This window comes from Andrographis paniculata, unplaced genomic scaffold (assembly GCF_009805555.1).
Source record: "Andrographis paniculata isolate CXL003 unplaced genomic scaffold, ASM980555v1 Contig95END, whole genome shotgun sequence".
In the NCBI taxonomy this organism is placed as follows: Eukaryota; Viridiplantae; Streptophyta; class Magnoliopsida; order Lamiales; family Acanthaceae; genus Andrographis; species Andrographis paniculata.
In genome coordinates this window covers 877,192-896,492 of record NW_026137634.1, presented here as the reverse complement: position 1 = coordinate 896,492, position 19,301 = coordinate 877,192, and the positions used below count along the sequence as shown (strand labels likewise).

At 35.4% G+C, this 19,301-nt stretch overlaps 4 protein-coding genes across 7 annotated transcripts; 3 read left to right on the top strand and 1 right to left on the bottom strand.

The window, feature by feature from the left end:
• The first annotated feature begins 1,424 nt into the window (after positions 1–1,424).
• On the top strand, positions 1,425–4,824 carry LOC127243162 (uncharacterized). 3 transcript variants are annotated; one of them, XM_051263048.1, is made up of 3 exons: positions 1,425–1,729; positions 2,790–4,265; positions 4,357–4,824. In XM_051263048.1, the coding sequence occupies exons 2-3, from the start codon at positions 2,829–2,831 to the stop codon at positions 4,618–4,620; spliced, it is 1,701 nt and encodes a 566-aa protein (XP_051119005.1). In that variant the 5' UTR covers positions 1,425–1,729; positions 2,790–2,828; the 3' UTR covers positions 4,621–4,824. The 3 variants fall into 3 exon arrangements, with proteins under 3 accessions (XP_051119005.1, XP_051119004.1, XP_051119006.1); XM_051263047.1 differs by having other exon boundaries at positions 1,426–1,691; positions 4,357–4,823; XM_051263049.1 differs by lacking the exon at positions 1,425–1,729 and adding an exon at positions 1,766–2,630.
• Positions 4,825–5,128: 304 nt separating this feature from the next.
• Positions 5,129–8,821, top strand: LOC127243161 (UDP-N-acetylmuramoyl-L-alanyl-D-glutamate--2,6-diaminopimelate ligase MurE homolog, chloroplastic). The gene is made up of 5 exons (XM_051263046.1): positions 5,129–6,975; positions 7,182–7,298; positions 7,408–7,583; positions 7,917–8,062; positions 8,298–8,821. Exons 1-5 carry the CDS (start codon positions 5,172–5,174, stop codon positions 8,314–8,316), a joined length of 2,262 nt encoding a protein of 753 aa, XP_051119003.1. The 5' UTR covers positions 5,129–5,171; the 3' UTR covers positions 8,317–8,821.
• Positions 8,822–13,312: 4,491 nt separating this feature from the next.
• LOC127243160 (aquaporin PIP1-3) lies at positions 13,313–15,457 on the top strand. Of its 2 annotated transcripts, XM_051263045.1 has the most exons (4): positions 13,319–13,766; positions 14,597–14,892; positions 14,971–15,111; positions 15,192–15,457. In XM_051263045.1, exons 1-4 carry the CDS (start codon positions 13,433–13,435, stop codon positions 15,285–15,287), a joined length of 867 nt encoding a protein of 288 aa, XP_051119002.1. In that variant the 5' UTR covers positions 13,319–13,432; the 3' UTR covers positions 15,288–15,457. The 2 variants fall into 2 exon arrangements, with proteins under 2 accessions (XP_051119001.1, XP_051119002.1); XM_051263044.1 differs by having other exon boundaries at positions 13,313–13,766; positions 14,597–15,111.
• Positions 15,458–16,148: 691 nt separating this feature from the next.
• Positions 16,149–18,462, bottom strand: LOC127243158 (cytochrome P450 86A22). Its single transcript, XM_051263042.1, has one exon. It carries the CDS (start codon positions 18,164–18,166, stop codon positions 16,529–16,531), a length of 1,638 nt encoding a protein of 545 aa, XP_051118999.1. The 5' UTR covers positions 18,167–18,462; the 3' UTR covers positions 16,149–16,528.
• Positions 18,463–19,301: the final 839 nt, after the last annotated feature.

Here is a 19,301-nt window from a genome sequence, read left to right as displayed (position 1 = left end):
TCTTTACTTACGGAGTTTAACATGCAGTGAATTTCAAAATTTTTATTCTAAATAGCTAAAATTATAAATATATTTGTTCATCTTATATTTAGTCTAAAAAAAATAGTAAAAAAACTCTTATAACTAGAAAAAAATAATTATTTTTAATATATTTTTACTGTTTTTTTAGATTAAATATAAGAATAATGTGTATAATTATAATTTTAAGAATTTAAAAATGAAAATTTTAATGTGTGCAGATCAATCACTGCTAAATAAGAACGACCGAAAAGTTTATAAACCTATGAACGAATTTGACACAATTTTGAAAATATAGAGAATTTTACAGAATTTCGTGAAATATTTTGTACAATTTTATTTGGGAAATATTGACGATAGAACACATAAAATATAAATCAATTTCACTTATAAAATAGTATTATTGACAGTACATATTGCATGAATTGAAGCAGTATATTAATTGCGTATTTTATATATGGTGATTAGAGCTAATTTGTGTAGTATTGACCCTAATTTTATTTTATCATACTAATATTTTCAGTTATACAAATGAATCAACAAAAAATAGAATAAGAATTACAGTACGTTACCAAAATTTCATTAGTAAAATAAATATAATTAATTTTGATTGTATTTAATTCTGGAAAATAAAATAAAATAATTTTGGTTAGTATTTTATTTAGTATTAAAAAGCAAGGGTTGGTGGTTGAAACAGTAAGTTGCATTTAAATGGTATGGTGCATCATTATACAATTAAATGTTTTCCATGCAAAAATTCAAAAACCTTTGATATTTAAGGCAATGTGTAATAATGCATACCCTTTTTCATTAAATTTCAAAATTTAATTTTGGACCTTTACATAAATGTTACGTTTTTCTTTTTATATATACAACATTGCAAATAATAATAATAATAATAATAATAATAATCAATTTTGTTCTTGCGCCTAACAACATAATTCAACACCAATAATTTGAGAAATAATACAAAACTACATAATATTAATTAATATACTATACATTTATCTCGTTTAATGTTTTCATATAATATATATATAAATAATAAATTGTTATTATGATGAATTGAAAAAGTAGTCATAAATTAATTATTTATTGTTGATATAAGAATAATAGAATTATGGATATATAAATTTAATGGACAATAAAAATAAAAAAATAAAAAAATTATATTATTATTATTTTATCTAATCATAAAAGTATTTAACAAAAGATTTGTGAGAAATTTCGCATAATACTTTATGACATAAGCATGCTCGTAAAACACCCAAATTACCCATCGAAACAGTAACAGAATCGGCAATGTGGAGGGTATTTATGTCTTTTCACAAATGGAAAGTACCAAATTGAAATATGGCCGCACCACCGCCTCCATTAAAACAGTTAACATTGAAAAAAGCATTCAACAAACTTCTATGGCTTCTTTTCTTATGGGACACTCCCAGTGATCTACGCATTTCTTCGCTCCTTCAATGGCGATGGCTATTTCCTCTTGTGAAGGCTTTTTAGTAGTCTCGTTTGTGCACCTACATACTGCAAAAATGAGCGATTGAGGTCTTGTGAGAGTGGAACGAGGCTGTTGCCATATGAGAAGGCGAAATGATGATTGCCTTATTGTGGGGGATCTGTTGGGCGACTTTGCTTGGGGTTCACTTCGATGAGATCTGTGTGAGGTGAATCTTTGATTGGCTTGGCTTGGAATGCAATGCAAGTGTGTGGGAAATGATTTCGTTTTTTTGTTAACCTGTAATTATGTTTTTCGATTTTTGATCATTTATGATTGTTGGATTGCCATTGCTTATGCGTTAAGTTCCAATTCCAGTGTGATGAAAGATGCGCACTGTGTGATTTCATATTATAAATGTTTTTCTTAATTGGATTTTATGGGATATGATATGATCCTCTTATCATTTGATGATGCAACAGAGTAAAAAAATGATTAGCTTTGAACTTTTGATGGAGTATATATATTTGAATGTATATGTGCAGTGATGTCCATGAATGCATATATGAATTTGAAGTTAGATTTTTAAAGTTTGGTGTGTTGAAGTTGTCATCTAGTTTGAACTATACTCAGAAAACTTCAGGCCATGGCTATGTCCATCTGCAAAAATTGCTCTGACTTCGTTTCATTTTGGTGGTTCTTCTTTAGCAAAACCTTTTATGGAGACTATTGAGTTTTGGATGTAATGTGTTTTTTGTGAAGTTTGTGGAACATCTTTGAATTAAATCATTTAAGAATGTTTGATTTCTATATTGTCATTATAATATGCCTCTATGAAAAGAGCACTCATTCATTATTTCAATGGGACAATGTAACTTTTTTTAGCCCAAACAGTATATATCTGAAATCTGAATGATACAAAAGCATTATTTTGGAAAAGTTGCACGTTTGGTGGGACAATTATTCCATAAACAAAAAAGCATGGCTTTGGGTATTTGGAGGGCTTTATTTACTTGCGTGCCTTGAAATTGTTAGTAGGCTCCATGTATTTGCTGGCAATGGTTGTATAAGGCTTTGAAGCCTGTTTTTGAATCCAAGGGGAAATTATCATCGTTTTCTTGGAGGCTAATATCTCCTTGTCCTATAATGATACATCAAAACATAATGGGTATGCCATTTGATTTTCCATGTTTTCTTATTTGCTTTGTTGTTAAGTGCTGTTTTTGTGATCTGATTTATATTTATATTTATAGAAGCTCTTGGTGTCATGAGTCTGAGCATTGATAATTAGTTGATGCAATCTGTCGTCCATTTCGATTTGTTGCAGGACTGATGCCTGTCAATGAGGCTAGAGTGAGAGGCCGGCATGGAATTAAGCTTCGACAAGTATTGTTTTGTAGATACTAGTCCAACAACAGTGCTATTGCCTCCTCGGCAGCATTCAAGAGTTTCTGACAAGAAATCAAGTGAGGGGAAGCCCAAAAACAGGAATTATAAAGCAGTTGGAGTTTCTTGCGGAGACGATGAACCACTGAAGGCAAGGCTGCTGCGGAAAACTGAAGCTGTTGTTGGAAGGGAAAAGATTGATTTCTCAGGAGGAACAACACAATCAGCAGCCGGAATTATTGATTCGTTGTGTAGCATGGATAAAAATAGTTTGCTGGTCGAACAAAAAGAGTCATCAGCAATGTCTCTTTCGGAGCTTAGCAAGAAGCAAACTGTGTTCTTCCCTCAAGACTTCAAGACACCATCTGAATCAGCAGCTAAAGATGATACTAACATCCATTCGGAAAGAGTTGAGGATTCTAGCCTGCACAAGTCGTTATCTTTATTGCTAACTCTATCCCATTCACCTGATAAACCCGAGAATGATGGCTGGCGGTCGAGCAGTCCAACATCCCGAGCCAGGAAGATTCTACGCCCTTTTCTAAAATCCAAGCCTCACAGAAGTCCACTGAGTAGCTCCAACAGAAGTGACAGCACAAGGAGATGTGGACTTCCCGGAAACCATTGCAAAAAAACGACTCTTATGCTGGAGGCCCAAGATAAGCAGTGTAATGTAGCTCTGCAGAATTCTGCAGCACATTTACACGGTCTTCTCAAATTCAAAAGCAAGCAGAGGGAGCCGTCTTTCGAATTTTCAGTGAAGACCACAGAAGATGTTTACATCGGAAAGACATGGAAAGTCGAAAATGATGTGACTCGGGTGTACACGCTTCATCACAGAAGAAAGACTAATGCTGGTGGCGAATCATCAATGGTGGGACAAATGCGCGTATCTTGTCGCATGTGCTCAGAATTCAACGGCGATGGCGAGCTCAATAACTCTTTGGTGACGGAGTTTGTGCTGTATGATGTTATTCATTCGCGAGAAAGTGATAATCCTAGCTGCTCCCTCGATGTTAGTAGAGCTCAAGCTTCCCCGGATTCTAATGAGATTGTACCTCAGGCTAATGATGTTGTAGCTGCAGAGGCGTCTCCGGAGATCGAAATCGGAGCGGTTGTCGTGCAAGTTTCACTAGGAAAGCAAGGGAGCTTAAGGATGATGAAGCACGAAAGCGAGGCGATGGAGGGTATTTACGTAACTTCACAAACTCCAAAGATGCACGTCGTGATCCCTGCTGGAAGCCACGGCGGAGCCGGCCCTTCTCCATTGCTGGAGAGGTGGAGATTAGGCGGCGGATGCGACTGCGGTGGTTGGGACATGGCTTGCCCTCTCGTAGTCTTGAGCAATCATAAGATTGATCGTCATCATCGACCCTTCACGGAGTGCTCCCGGAATCTGGCTGAGCTCTTTGTCCAGGTAAATTTTACCTCTACAGAATCAAATCTTACTACATTAATATTCCGATGTTCCAAGATATTTTAACAGCAATGTGTGTTGTTGTGTATAGGGAAAGAAGGAGAATCGAGGAGCAGCAGCATTCGCGATGAGGGCGACGGAGGAGGACGGGAAATACGCGGTGGATTTCCATGCGCAGCTATCGTCGTTGCAAGCTTTTTTTATATGTATGGCCGTGCTTCATACTGCTCGGAGCGTGAACGAACCGAGCCTCGTGAGGCTGTTTGCTGAGAATACAAGAGATGCGGTTCCGCAAGTTCAATTTCTTCCGTCGCTTGTGCTCGATCCACCGTCGTCGCCCATTTCCCGAGCTTAGGGGCGCTTTTGAGCTATCCATCCGGATCCGGTGACTGTGATGATAGATGGTTCTTGCAAGGTAAATTATGCAAATTTACAAGGATGTTTTGAATTCAAATTGAAGTTGTTAGTTAGAGGATGGTTTTGATTGTAACCCATCATATATGTTATTGTATATTATCATATTTTCAAATTTTATTATTTGAATGTCGTAAAGAAATATATTATATGGTCCCTCCCCTCCACGTGACATTTGAAGTAAGATAATTAAGAATATATTAATAAAAAATATTAATTCATAATATATTATTATAAATTTAAATTAAAATAATTAATTTTTTTAATTAAAATTAAAAAAATTTGAAATTAAAATTTTTAAATGAGATACCTAATTATTTTTCTAAAAAGAAAAAGTGAAACGGCGTCGTTTAGTTAAGTATAAGTGAAACATGAGACGTCGTCGTTTAGACAAATAGTGAAACGACGTCGTTTATGTATTGCTAACTCTAGACGACGCCATTGTTGATAAACGAAGCTTAAACCCTTTCTTCTCTCTTATCCCCGAGAAGCATGCCTCTTGCTTTCTTTTCGCTGTCGCCATTTCCGGCGCCCTCGCTTCTCTCCTTCCCGACAAAGTTCAAACCCAGCGCATTTACTCTCCTCAAGCCGTCGTCGTTTCTCTCCACCGCCGTCTCCGCCATTGGCCCCGATGGAAAATACTACCCAACTCCATCTGACGATGACCCCCCCGAAGCTCCGGAAGACTCAATGCACGGCGTCAACAAGTTCGAGCAAGTCCGGCGCCAGGCGGCGCGTGCGCGCAAGCGCCAGGAAGAGGAATACAAAAAGGACCAATCCACTTTCCTCAAAGCACTAGAGGAAACCGAGGATCCTCCTTTTCTGAGCAACGACGACTCCGGCGACGACCTATTTGGGGAAATCGACAAAGCAATCGCTTTAAAACGACAGGAGTTCATCAAGCAGGGGTTAATCAAGCCAAGCTCGAACAAAAAGCCTGAATCCGATGCGGAAACCATCGATGAATTGGAGCCCGAGGAAGCGGTCGATTTGGAGGAAATCAACGAGCTCCACGGCCTGACTGAGATTTCTGAAGACGATGACGGAGAAGCCTCCGAATTCGAGGTTAGCAACGACCAATTTTCGAGTTCATTCGACATTGATTTTGATGAATTTGGAAAAACTAAGGCTAGAGTTGTTGATCCTAAGTTTAGAATGAGCTTAGCTGAGCTGTTAGACGAAAGCAAAGTTGTCCCTGTATCTGTATTTGGAGACTTAGAGGTAGGAATCAGTGGAGTTTCTCATGATTCTCGAGTAGTCGAAAATGGCGATTTATTCATATGCTGTGTCGGGGCTGATACCGACGGCCATTTGTATGTTTCTGAGGCTGATAAGAGAGGTGCTGTGGCAATTGTAGCGAGCAAGGAGATCGATATCGAGGACACATTGGGGTGTAAGGCATTGGTTGTAGTCGAGGATACGAATACAGTTCTTGCTGCAATAGCGTCTTCTTTCTTTAGGCATCCTTCTAGAAGTATGTCTGTGATCGGCGTCACGGGGACAAATGGGAAGACGACTACATCGTATCTAGTTAAAGGCATGTACGAGGCGATGGGGCTGAGGACGGGAATGTTGAGTGCCGTGGCATCGTATGTTCACGGCGATAACGAGTTGGAAGTGAGTAAGGGAACTCCGGATGCAGTTTCGATTCAAAAGCTGATGGCGAAGATGGTGCATAACGGGACGGAAGCAATGGTGATGGAATCTTGTACTCGAGGGATGTCGTGCGATGAGATCGACTTTGATATTGCCGTGTTCACAAACTTGACAAGGGGGGATGATTTGGATTTTCACGGGACTGAGGAGGAGTATAAGGATGCAAAGGCTAAGCTTTTTTCGAGAATGGTGGACCCTGCGCGCCACCGTAAGATTGTGAACATTGATGATCCGAATGCTGCATTCTTTGTAGCACAGGGTAACCCCGGCGTGCCTGTTGTGACATATGCGATGGAGAATAAGAACGCCGATGTTTATGCTCTGAAATTTGAATTATCCCTGTTTGAGACTCAGGTGTTGGTCAATACGCCGCAAGGGATATTGGAAATTTCTTCGGGGTTACTCGGGAGGCATAATATATACAACATTCTTGCAGCTGTTGCTGTCGGGATTGCAGTTGGTGCGCCTTTGGAGGACATTGTTCGAGGGATTGAAGAGGTTGATTCGGTGCCGGGTAGATGTGAGCTGATCGATGAGGAGCAGGCTTTTGGAGTTGTTGTCGATTACGCACATACGCCAAATGCTTTGTCTAGACTCCTTGATCACATGAAGGAGCTTGCACCGAGGAGGGTTATCACTGGTATGTGTTTTTGTTATTTTCGAAGTGTTGGAAGAATTAAATATGAATAATGTAAAATGGTTCATGTCGTTATTACCTTAGCTATTAGGTATGATATCTTAGAATATGGCATCATAGGAGATGCTTCGCGCGAGGTGGAAACAAAAAGATTTACCGATACATTCAATTGCGTGTAATGCTTATTGAGAAATTTTCATCTGATGAAGTGGTTGGTTGTGATGGTGAACGCGACCGAGGGAAGAGACCGGTAATGGCAAAGATTGCCACGGATAAAAGTGATGTCACTATCTTGACTTCAGACAATCCAAGAAGTGAAGATCCTTGTAAGTATTTATATTTTTGCTCGTAAAGTGACCATATATGGTGCAGTTTCGTGTGTATCGATGTATATGGTTTTAATTTATGTTCTGATGAATGGATGTATTTTGGCAGTGGATATCTTGGATGATATGCTGGCTGGTGTCGGGTGGTCGATGCAAGAATACTTGAAATACGGAGAGAATGATTACTATCCACCACTGCGTAACGGTCATCGACTGTTTTTACATGATATTAGACGGGTTGCTGTACGGTGTGCTGTGGCAATGGGCGAGGAAGGCGATGTTGTTGTAAGTTTATACGGCGTATTATTTATATTACATTTTTGAATACATTCTATGATGACTAAATAGCATCTGCATACAAATTCATGGATTTGAAGTAGCCATAGAGCTGTTGAAGTTTCTTATGTCATATGATATATGGAGGACGAGTAAAATTGAGACGGGAGAAGTCTACAACTATATTGATGAGTAAAATTTGTATTAGTTATGATTTTGGTAATCGATTTGTTGTTTTGGTGTTTGATGAGAAGTTTTGTATATTCCAAATGCAAGTGTCTATTTGTGCAAACCATCTTTATCGAAAATGATTTTGTTCATGTCGATGTGCAATTCTTGCAGGTAGTCACCGGGAAAGGCCATGAAACGTATCAAATAGAAGGGGAGAAGACAGAATTCTTCGATGATCGGGAGGAATGCCGAGAAGCACTTCAGTATGTCGATGAACTTCACCAAGCTGGAATCGACACAAGCGAATTCCCATGGCGGTACGTTATCCTCACTATTCTTCCTTGAAAGTATTACTATTATGTTCCGAATTTACGATATTGATATTAAATAGTAACTCCGGAGCAAACAATTCCCTGGCGATACTTTCCTTTGACTTATAATCGAGTTCATTTTGGATTCGAATTTTAGCTCTTGATTTTAACTACAAGTAGGAAGCAAAAGTTTACGTTACTTAGTCGTAACACAGAGTTTACGGTACCTATGCTGCTGCAGGTTACCCGAGAGCCATTAATCCACGACTTGCCGGATAGACAATTGTAGATATTAGATGATCGTAGAAACACGGAATCGATGCATTATGCCATTCTAGTGTAACTTCACTTCAGCTCATCTGCGAAACATCGGAGCTTCCGAACTGGAATCTATCGATTTAAGGTGCGCCCCGACTCTATGAATTTGATGTTTAGAAGAATTTGGTATTGAAATTTTGAAATCACGGTGAATGATCGCGTGCTTATGCGTTGAATATGCATCGATTTGTGCCGTAATTTGGGTGATTGGCAACCACATTTTGTTGGTAATCCGAATGAGTTACGGGTTCAGCTGTGGTGTTGTCGATGTGATGTGTGAAATTTTATCATCATTCGATGAAATTCTTGTTTAGGCGAACCATTGTGGGGATTGACGTGTGCTTAGAGCGCATTCGACGAGTACCAACCAAATATATTCTTGTAAAAAGAAAAGGAGGGGTAAATGGATCATTATTATATATATATATATATTAGATTTGTTTCTAATTTATTTACAATAATGTAGTTTCATAATTCTTTTTATATATTATTAATTATTTATTTTAATAGAAATATCAAGGTAAATACTTAGTAAAAAAAATCAACATTCCCAATAAGATAAATAGAAATGTTTGCAAAATTGTCTATATTATAGTTAAACTTATCCTTTCGGTATTGGCAGACCAATAAGATTAATAGATAATTTCAATTAACATAATAATACTTCATATTTTATTATGCTTTATGAATATATATCTTATACATTGGAATTAATATTAATGTATTTTGTGTTAACTATTATTATAATAAATTATTATATCTTATGTATTATATTAATATATATACTACAGTGATATTACGTGTAGTTAATTAGAAATACTATAATATTTAGTACTCCCTCTATAATTCACAAATTTTAGTAAAATATAATTAGTCAATAATTAAAAATAATTATATATTAAAATTGAAATAATTAATTATTTTAATTAAAATTTAAAAAAAATGAAGAAATTATGTAAAAATGATGGACTAATTGTTAGAATTAAAAATAATATGTACGTACAGCTGTAGAAGCAGCCAAAATATTTGGTCAAAGATGCCAATAATTTTCTAATCTTCCATTGAATTATGAATTAAATAAAGTTGGGTGGGGTCTTCTTGAAATAAATACTTTTATTTTAGAAGAATATTCTCTAAAGTGCTACGTACGCTCAATAATACACACTCATTGAAAATGCTTAATCTACTAGTAATTAATTTTCATTGTTAGTCAATTAATTTTTAATTTACTACTAATTAGATGATAAAGTTTTATCATTAGATTATTATATCAGTTTCTAAGTATAAATCCACTTAAAGAACATAAAATTTAATCGTATCTATTTAAAATGAAGTACAAATTTTCTAGATAAGTCAAAAACTCTATCTCCAGTACATGATTTCTAATTTTAAAATTACATCACACGTATATCATCATTACTTTAAAATAAAATTAGTGCACAAAAATCAAGTAAAATAAATGTTATTATATGATCAAGACTTAAATTAAAACTAAAAAAAAAAAATATGTACTTTTTTTATTATCGCCAGTATTTATTTATTTGTTATATTGACAAATATAGTAGTATATATTATTAATATTTAAAGAAGTAGAAGACACAGCTGTGACATCGATTTATTGAATTATTATTGTTGTGGTTAGGAATAAGGAATGTAGATACCTAAATATATTGAATTTATATATGGTCGGTTTTAGTTAATATTATTTTTGTGGCTAATAATTATTTTAATTTTTTCCTTTCTAAGAAATCACAATTATCTTTATGTATTATTGACACGTCCCAAAGTTGACCTTAACTTTAAATAATCTTCCCATAATTATTTCAGTTTCATGCATAATAAATAACCTTATAAAATGTACACCAATTCATATATTTTTTTTTTTTTCTATTAAGAATTTATGTATAGGTTTGATCAAAATGTGAATTGTGCAATTATTTATTTTATATATGTAAACATGTATTTATCTTAAGTTTACATATAATAAAAAATAAAAGCAATAATTATATATGTAAATATATAGTAAAAGAATTTAAACCAAATTAAACACAAAGTAAAACATGCCCTGACTTATGTCTTGTTCTTTTAGTGTTTTATACTTTTCTTTTTTAATAAATAAATATTTAATTTAAATTTTTACTAAAAATATAAAAATATCACTTTATTATAGATTATATTATAATATATAAAAATTAAATAGGGTTATTATTGCATGTGAGTGTCCCTTATGTTTGAGTTGTCCATAACATAATTGCTTTTTCATTTTTTTGTCTCAATTTTTAATATGACTTGTCATACGCACATTTGCATATTAAATTCAATGTGAATTTAAAACATTAATATACGATTTTATTTGTTTGGACATTAATTATTTCAAATGTGTAGCAAGAAATTTAGGAATTATTAATTACTTATTCCATGTTTAAAATTTAACCACCACTATTTAAATTAGAGTTTATACTACTATTATTTTAGGGTTTGTTATCATTGTATAATTATTTAATATTATTTTATTAATAAAAACATAATTGTAAATTGACTGGCGATCTCTTAAACCTAATTCCAAAAATGACTGCTCAACTGATCATTTTGGACTCAGCAATATCAACATTATCTTATGTCAAAATTAATGTTAATATTTTTATTTCCCCGAAAATGACATTTTTAATAAAAATTAAATAAATCCCACAGACAACACAAATAAATAATAATAATAATAAAAAAAAAATAAAAAAAAAATCACTTAATTTGGAAATTCATAAACGCAACTAAAAATTTGTTATATATGGGAGCAATTCACGGAAAGTCCCGGGACTTCATACCCTAAAGCAACCTACCCATGTGGGGTCCACGTAATGGGTGGTTAAAAGTTCATTCACGTGGTACGGATCCCGGACCTTCCATGAATGACCCATAGTAAAGGTAAGACTCCACTTACCTATATTGTTTTTCAGTAAAAGGAAAGGGACCCGATGATGGATTGATCGTCACCGTTGATTTTAGCGGGTCCACATCATGAACAGTCGAGATTCATCTGGCCTTTAAAGGCCTTGGAGTTTCAACATTAATAATCATCATAATAACAATAACAATAATAATAATATTCCGATCAAAAAATTAAAAATTTTAAAAAATAATAATAATAATTTGATAATGATAATGATCTGTCCATGGAACTAAATAATTGTAAAGGGGAAATTAAATAGGAAATTATGACAAATTGCATTTGCAAAATTTATTGAAAAAAAAAATAAAAATTGTTAGTTTTGGAGTGACGCAAATATTTAATTAAATGATAAGGGAATATGACATTAGAATTGACAAATAACAAATAAAAATGATGGTGGTGTGGAAAAGATAAGAACAACCCATATATATACATACATGTTCCTATTTTATTTTATTTTATTTTTAAATTTTAGGTGAGATTGGATTTGGAGTGTCTTCTAATATTAGAAATAGAAAAGGAGCTAATTTTCTATTTAAGATTTTATTTTTTCTTTCTACAATTTGGGCTATTATTATTAATTAACTGTCAAAATTGAAATGATTAGGAAATAATAATAATAATAATAAAAAAAAGAATACAATGTACATTTACTATTTAGTTAAAATATTCCATGGACATAGATTCCATGTTTTTTTTTAAAAAAAAAATAAAATATTATTTTTATCGATTAATTAAAAAATTTAATTTAAAGATGATTATTTTATTTGCTTATATATGTACAATATGGCACTCTTAAATCATATATATATATATATTCAATATAGAAAATTACTCAACTAAGTATATAGTGGATTGAATCATGTATTTATAATTCATTTTAAAAGTATTCCAATTATTAATTTCGTATTAGATCTACAGTTGAAAGACATGTACACAAATAAATGAAATTAAAGATAAAATGATTTTAAATTTCAAAAGCACACTCCCTAAATTGATTTTGAAATATTCAATTATAAAGTAAATATTCGAATTTTTTTCACAAATACTCTTACTTTACATCTTATAATTAATGTTTTTTTCCAAAAAAAAAAAAGAGCAAAAATATGACACTACTTTTAACCACTCATGTATACATTGTAAGTGGACTGAAGGAATACTATTAACATATTAATTATTCTTTTAATTACACATATGTAATGTTAATATATTGTATAATACAAAAATATTGTTCAATAGTTTTGTTATATTAATCGATTGTTTTGTTATATCCTCCCTCCGTCCCAAAAGAAGTGTTTTATTGAGAGTTGGCACGGGAACGAAGGAATAATAGTATTTAATTGAAAGTGGGTATAAAGTAGAATGTAAATGACTTAAAGGTCCGTGTTTTTTGAAGAATTTTAAAGAGTATGTTAGAGTAATAATTAGGGGTAGTATAGAAAAGTAGGAATAATTTTATTATAAAGTGAGAACTACGACTACTAAATAAGGAAACAAAGACAATTGTTTTGGGACAGACGAAAATGAAAAAATAAAACAAATCTTTTAGAACGGAGGGAGTAATTGTTTATAACTTTGGTTACGGTAGTGAGTGTAATTTTAGCAGTGTTATACTAATTGTATAATGAGTAAATAAATATCCTTGTTAATGTTAATATGTGTATTTTAAATATCCTTTTCTCAATATAGTTGTTTATTAGAATACTTCAATCTCATTTTTTTTTTTAATTAAAAATGTTATGTTTAATTATAATTTTTATTTAAAAGAAAATACGAACTAAAGTAAATACTTGTCACTAGATAATCAATCCCCTATAAATAATATGATATTCAATTTCTAATAAATAAATGCATGCCTAACCTACTACAAACCTATATTAGTCAAAAAAATTTATATATAAAATTTTTCAAAAATTTAGAAACAAAGCCAAGTTATTTAATTTAATTAAATTAATTTAATTATATTATCATCTTCTCCAATGTTCTTCATGGCTGCTCCATTCGGTCTCTCACTATATAGCCACCTCTACTCTTCACGCCCTTCCTTTAACTCAAATTCAATTCAATTCAATTCTCTTATCAAATTCTAATTCATTAATCCATCATCATCCATGGCGGAAGCAAAGGAGGAGGATGTTCACCTTGGAGCCAACAAGTTCACGGAGAGGCAGCCTATCGGCACCGCCGCGCAGACCGACGACAAGGACTACAAAGAGCCGCCGCCGGCGCCTCTGTTCGAACCCGGCGAGCTCACCTCCTGGTCCTTCTACCGCGCCGGAATCGCCGAGTTCATAGCTACCTTCCTCTTCCTCTACATCTCCATCCTCACCGTCATGGGCGTCAACAGAGCCCCCAACAAGTGCGCCTCCGTCGGCATCCAGGGCATCGCCTGGGCCTTCGGCGGCATGATCTTCGCCCTCGTTTACTGCACCGCCGGAATCTCAGGTTCAATTCCTCGAACAAATCCCTAATCCCTAAATTAAATCACCGTCATATGATTTATACATCACTCGATAGTCTCTGATTCCATTTTGCAACTTTGCTGCGTAATTTTACGTAATTGGGGTTTAAGTTTGGTTAATTAATTGTTTGTTTTGGGAAAACAAAAACAATTTCGGGTTCCTCAAATTCCTAAGTCATTAGTATCAGTCTCCAATTCGAGTATCAACTGTTCGAGAAAATTCTAGCTAAAATGATGCTTGAATTTCCTACGTATTATATACTTTTAATATACAACATAAATAAATATAATTTTTTATTCACAATTTATTATAATAAAATATTTAAATTTTATTAACAAATATATAAGTTTTCTACATGTCGCTATATACTCTCTTTCACTCAAATTTATTTTTACTTTTTTTTTTCTTTTATTCTCATCTAGATATATTTTAATCTTTTTTATTTTAGTATTTAAAAATAACATTTTTTCTCTTTTTTTCAATCTAAAAAGTAAAAAATTCTATTTTTATCCATTTTTCTTTAAATTTCAAATATATATTAATATATAAAATATAAATATAACATTAACGACCTCAATCAAGCTAGGCGACCTAATAATTCTCGAACTCAGTTCATTATTTCTAAACGAGTCAAATCGTGTTGTTAACAAACTATATCAAACATGGCACGCGAGCTATGCTACTCAATTCATTTGACAGCTCAAGCTCTGAAGCAAGTCATATAACTTTACGTAGTTAGAGTTTGGTTTTGGTTAGGTTTTTGATGAACTGTTGTTGTTGTTGGGAAACAAAAATAAAAACAAAAACAAACAGGAGGACATATCAATCCAGCAGTGACATTTGGGTTGTTCCTGGCGAGGAAACTGTCCTTGACCAGGGCCGTGTTCTACATAGTGATGCAGTGCTTGGGAGCCATTTGTGGGGCCGGTGTGGTCAAGGGCTTCATGGTCGGTCCCTATCAGAGGCTCAAGGGTGGAGCCAACATGGTTAACCATGGCTACACCAAAGGGGACGCCCTCGGCGCCGAGATCATCGGCACCTTTGTCCTCGTCTACACCGTCTTCTCCGCCACCGACGCCAAAAGAAACGCCAGAGACTCTCATGTCCCTGTATGTTTCTTTAACTCTACTGACTTTCTATTCTATCCTATGGACTTTATGATGATTGAAATTGTTTGTTTTTCGCAGATTTTGGCTCCTCTTCCAATCGGGTTCGCGGTGTTCCTAGTCCATTTGGCTACTATTCCGATCACGGGTACTGGGATCAACCCGGCTCGGAGCCTAGGAGCCGCCATTATTTACAACAAAGATCAAGCTTGGGATGATCATGTAAGTCTAAGAACAGCAATCTAACCAACTACTTGTTTACTTACTTAGCTCTAAATTTGTCTTTCTTGTTGTTTTAACAGTGGATCTTTTGGGTTGGTCCCTTTATCGGAGCCGGTCTCGCGGCCATTTACCATGTGATTGTTATCAGAGCCATTCCCTTTAAAAACAGGGACTGATGGTGGTAACAGAGCCTTGTTATCGTTTTAGTTTTCGTGCCGTGTGTGTCTCTTCTGTGTTTTGTGTTTCCTCGTGTTGCCGTGTAAATTGTGTGGCCATGTGTATTTATATAACAAGAATGTATTATGTTTTGTTGTATTCTGATGAAATGAAAACTATGGTTTCAATATTTGTGAAGGTGACCACCAGAACTCTACCTATCCTATCTGCAGTTTGTAGATTTTAGAGACACAGTTCAATACTTCGCTAATGTATAATGTCGACAACTCACTCACCCTAAGATCTGAAAACTAACCAAAAATTGTCGATAAACAAGCAACTCAACGCCTACACAAAGATTCTATCGATACTTCCAAGTCTTTTCTAAGATTGTCGACTACCTGCAAGTCTACTGTCTCAACACACTAATTCAACAATCCCTTATCAAGCTAACAATTCAAAACAGGACTCAAGAACTCAACAATCCCTTATCAAGCTAACATTCAAAACAGGACTCAAGAACTCAACAATCCCTTAACAAGCTAACAATTCAAAACAGGAATCAAGAACTCAACAATCCCTTATCGAGCTACAATTCAAAACAAGAATCAAGAACTCAACAATCCCTTATCGAGCTACAATTCAAAACAAGAATCAAGAACTCAACAATCCCTTTTCGAGCTAACAATTCAGAACAGTAATTAATCTCGAGTATAAAAATCTCATTACAACCTCACACTCAAGCTTAAAGATACGAAAAGTTTAAGATAAGTCCAAGAAAACTTGATTGATTCAGTTCACTTTGTTTGCAGATAATGAAATTAAGAATTGCAGAGGATGGAGAATCATATGAACTAATTAACAACAAGCTGAAGACAAGATATGTAAACTGTAACCATTTATTCATCATATATATCAAAATCCAATACAAATACAAAGCTCTGTACTATTGTTTTCGGATGAATATAGAAAGATGAAAGCCCTTTCTCATCTTCTTCTATGGCAGTGGCAATAACAGAATATTATTCAATTCATCATACATAGTTCATCATCATACAAATTTCACACTAACAAAGTGTTGATTCAGTGTGAGAGGCACCTTAATCGGGATTTTAATTAAGGTATCCATCACAGTGAATCATGAAAATCTCACTTGATTTTTCCAGATTGTGTAGTGATTTGATACGTGTATCTATTATTATGCATCCTTATATTCACAGATTGATATGCTTATAATTCGTATCAATTAATCATGATTGACTCAATTAATCATCTCCACTTGAGATGGAGAATTACCTGTATTGATACTGTGCTTCAATTCAATTGCAGGGAAGTTTTCCCCAATTTTGGTCAAAATTGGAGCCAAATCCCTAGGATGAATTTTGACTTTCAGACCATCCTTCATGAACAATGTGAGGGACATCTTCTGCTCCACTCTGTGCCCCTCCACTAGAACCAGGCGGTGGCGGAGCAGCACCGCCGCCGCAATCGATTTCATCTGCAAGTACGCCAGATCCTTCCCCAAGCATATCCTCGGCCCGGCGTTAAACGCCACAAACTGAAATTGATCCACCGGAGCAAATCTCTTCCCATCCTCCGTCAACCACCTCTCCGGCTTGAATTCCAGACAATCATCTCCCCAAATAAACTTCATCCTCCCCGACGAGTAGATCGAGTAGGTAATATTCGATCCAGCCGGCACGAACGTCCCGTCGGGAAGCACATCGTCGGCAACCACATGCTTCGAATCTTCAGGAACCGATGGATACAACCGGAGCGTCTCCGATAAAGCCGCCTTGAGGTAAATCAACCGATCGACTTCCTCAAACACCAGTGGATCTTCGATCCATTTCGAAACATCGCCGCCGCGAGTCTCCAACAAAACCGAGCAGATCTCGATCAAAATCTTCTCCTCCACCCTCGGATTCCTCGTCACCAGCCAGAAGAACCAACTGAGCGCCACCGACGACGTATCCCGGCCGGCGAGGATGAAATTCAAAGCAACGTGTTGCAGAAACTTATCACTGTAGCTTTCCTTCTTCTTCATAAACCTTGACAGCAAATCATCGTGGTGGTCCCCACCGCCTTGCTGACTCAGCAGCTCAAACTTCCGTTTATTTATAACGTCCGTCATATAACCGTCCACGTGTCTCAAGCTGCGGCTCAAGCCGACCTCCATCCCAAGCCGAAGCCATTTTTTAAATTTCCACAAAAACTCTGGCAAAATAAACCGCTGCAGCGAGGCTTCCGTGGCTCGGTCGAAAGCCGAAGCGAAGCCGTTTTCCGGCAAGCCGGCCGACAGAGTCATCGGATCTTTTCCAAAAGCCAAGCCGCATATATTATCAAAAGTGAGCCGGAGCAAAAGATCCTGCAGGTCGACCGGGTTCCCCTCGAGCCGAGCCGTTTCTAGAATGGGGCAAAACCGGGTTTTTATGGCTCGGCTGACCCAGCGAGCCATGGCTTGTCTGAGCGTCCGGGTGGTGAATTCCAGTGCGGCGGTCTTACGCTGGAACAGCCACGTGTCGCCATCTGAGTTGAAGATGCCGTCGCCGAGCAAATCATGGAACACCGCTTGCCACGTGGGGCCCTTAGGGTAATTGTCGAATCTAACCTTGAGAATGTGCTCTAAGTTTTTGGGGTCGCACGTGACAGTCACGAGACCTTCTTTTCCGGCGAGAAACGGAACGGCGCAAATGCAGGTCTGGTAAGTGCCGCCGGCGGCGCGGAGGTTGTCGGAAATCCAGTCGTGCAAACGGCCGTTGTTTGCAATGAGGCCGGGCAGGCTGCCCAGAACGGGCCAGAGGCGGGGGCCCGACAAGGAGCGGGTAATTGATCTGAACCACAGGATGTAAGCTGCTATAAAGGCTAGGATGATCGTGGCCGTTGATGTCGTGTCCATTTATCAGATTGGCTGATAAAACCCTAGAGAGAGAGAGAGAAAATTAATTTAAGGGATTTGTGAATACAGAATTCATTCACGGAGGAATGAAGAAAAGCCAATCACCAATTGTGTGTGATATATGGAGAGAGAAAGGGGAGAGAGAGAGAGAGAAAGGAAGAAGTTCAAGTGATGATTTATAGAGAGAGAGAGAGAGAGAGAGAGAGATCAAGAATGGCTGTAAATAGTGTGTAGGGCTGCTGCTGCTCTTCAATGATCCTTTTAACTGTATTTATATATATATATATATATGCATGTATATGTACATACAGATTACAGTTCATCATAATAATCATCATCAACAACATTATCTCTCTCTACATTACAGAGAGAGAGAGAGAGAGAGAGAGAGAGAGAGGAGTAAAGGTGCAAACCAGCCAACATTAAATAGCAGCAGAGGTCGTTGGAAGGCAAGTAGAAGAGCAGTCCACATGAATTCATGTCTATACAAATAATTTTAATTAATTAGCAAACCCTAATAATAATAATAATAATAATAATGTTTGTTCTATAGATGGATCTATTCACCTCCAAATTTGATGTGTTATATATATATATAATCTTGTTCTATTAATATATATATATATATATATACCTGATTTCATCATCACCTATATATTTCGACTACTCATAAATGATGTCCTGATGGATACATAATCAATCCGATTTAGGTTGATTTCAATACCTAATTATTGTGTTAATTATGCATCAAATATATATATTATAAATTAAGTAGTAGAAGAAATTATATCCTTCCAAACCCTAATATATTAATCTTTGATTAGTGCATTATACTGTTTTTTTCTTGTTCTTATGATATTTCCGTAACAATATTTTTTTTAAAGCTATGTTATAACTTTTGTATCTAATTACCATTAGAATTTATAAAAATGAATTAAATTATGATTACAATTATTTAATTAATTAATTAATTAATTGAAGGTTTTGAACATGAAGGGCTCAACTTAATTTTCAAACTTTAATTATAGCACCAGTCGGTCATAACTCATATATACACGTACGCACACAGTTGGCTTGTAACATTTCCTAAATCTAACTACAATCGAATGTTCCATATAGGCAATAAATATTTTTT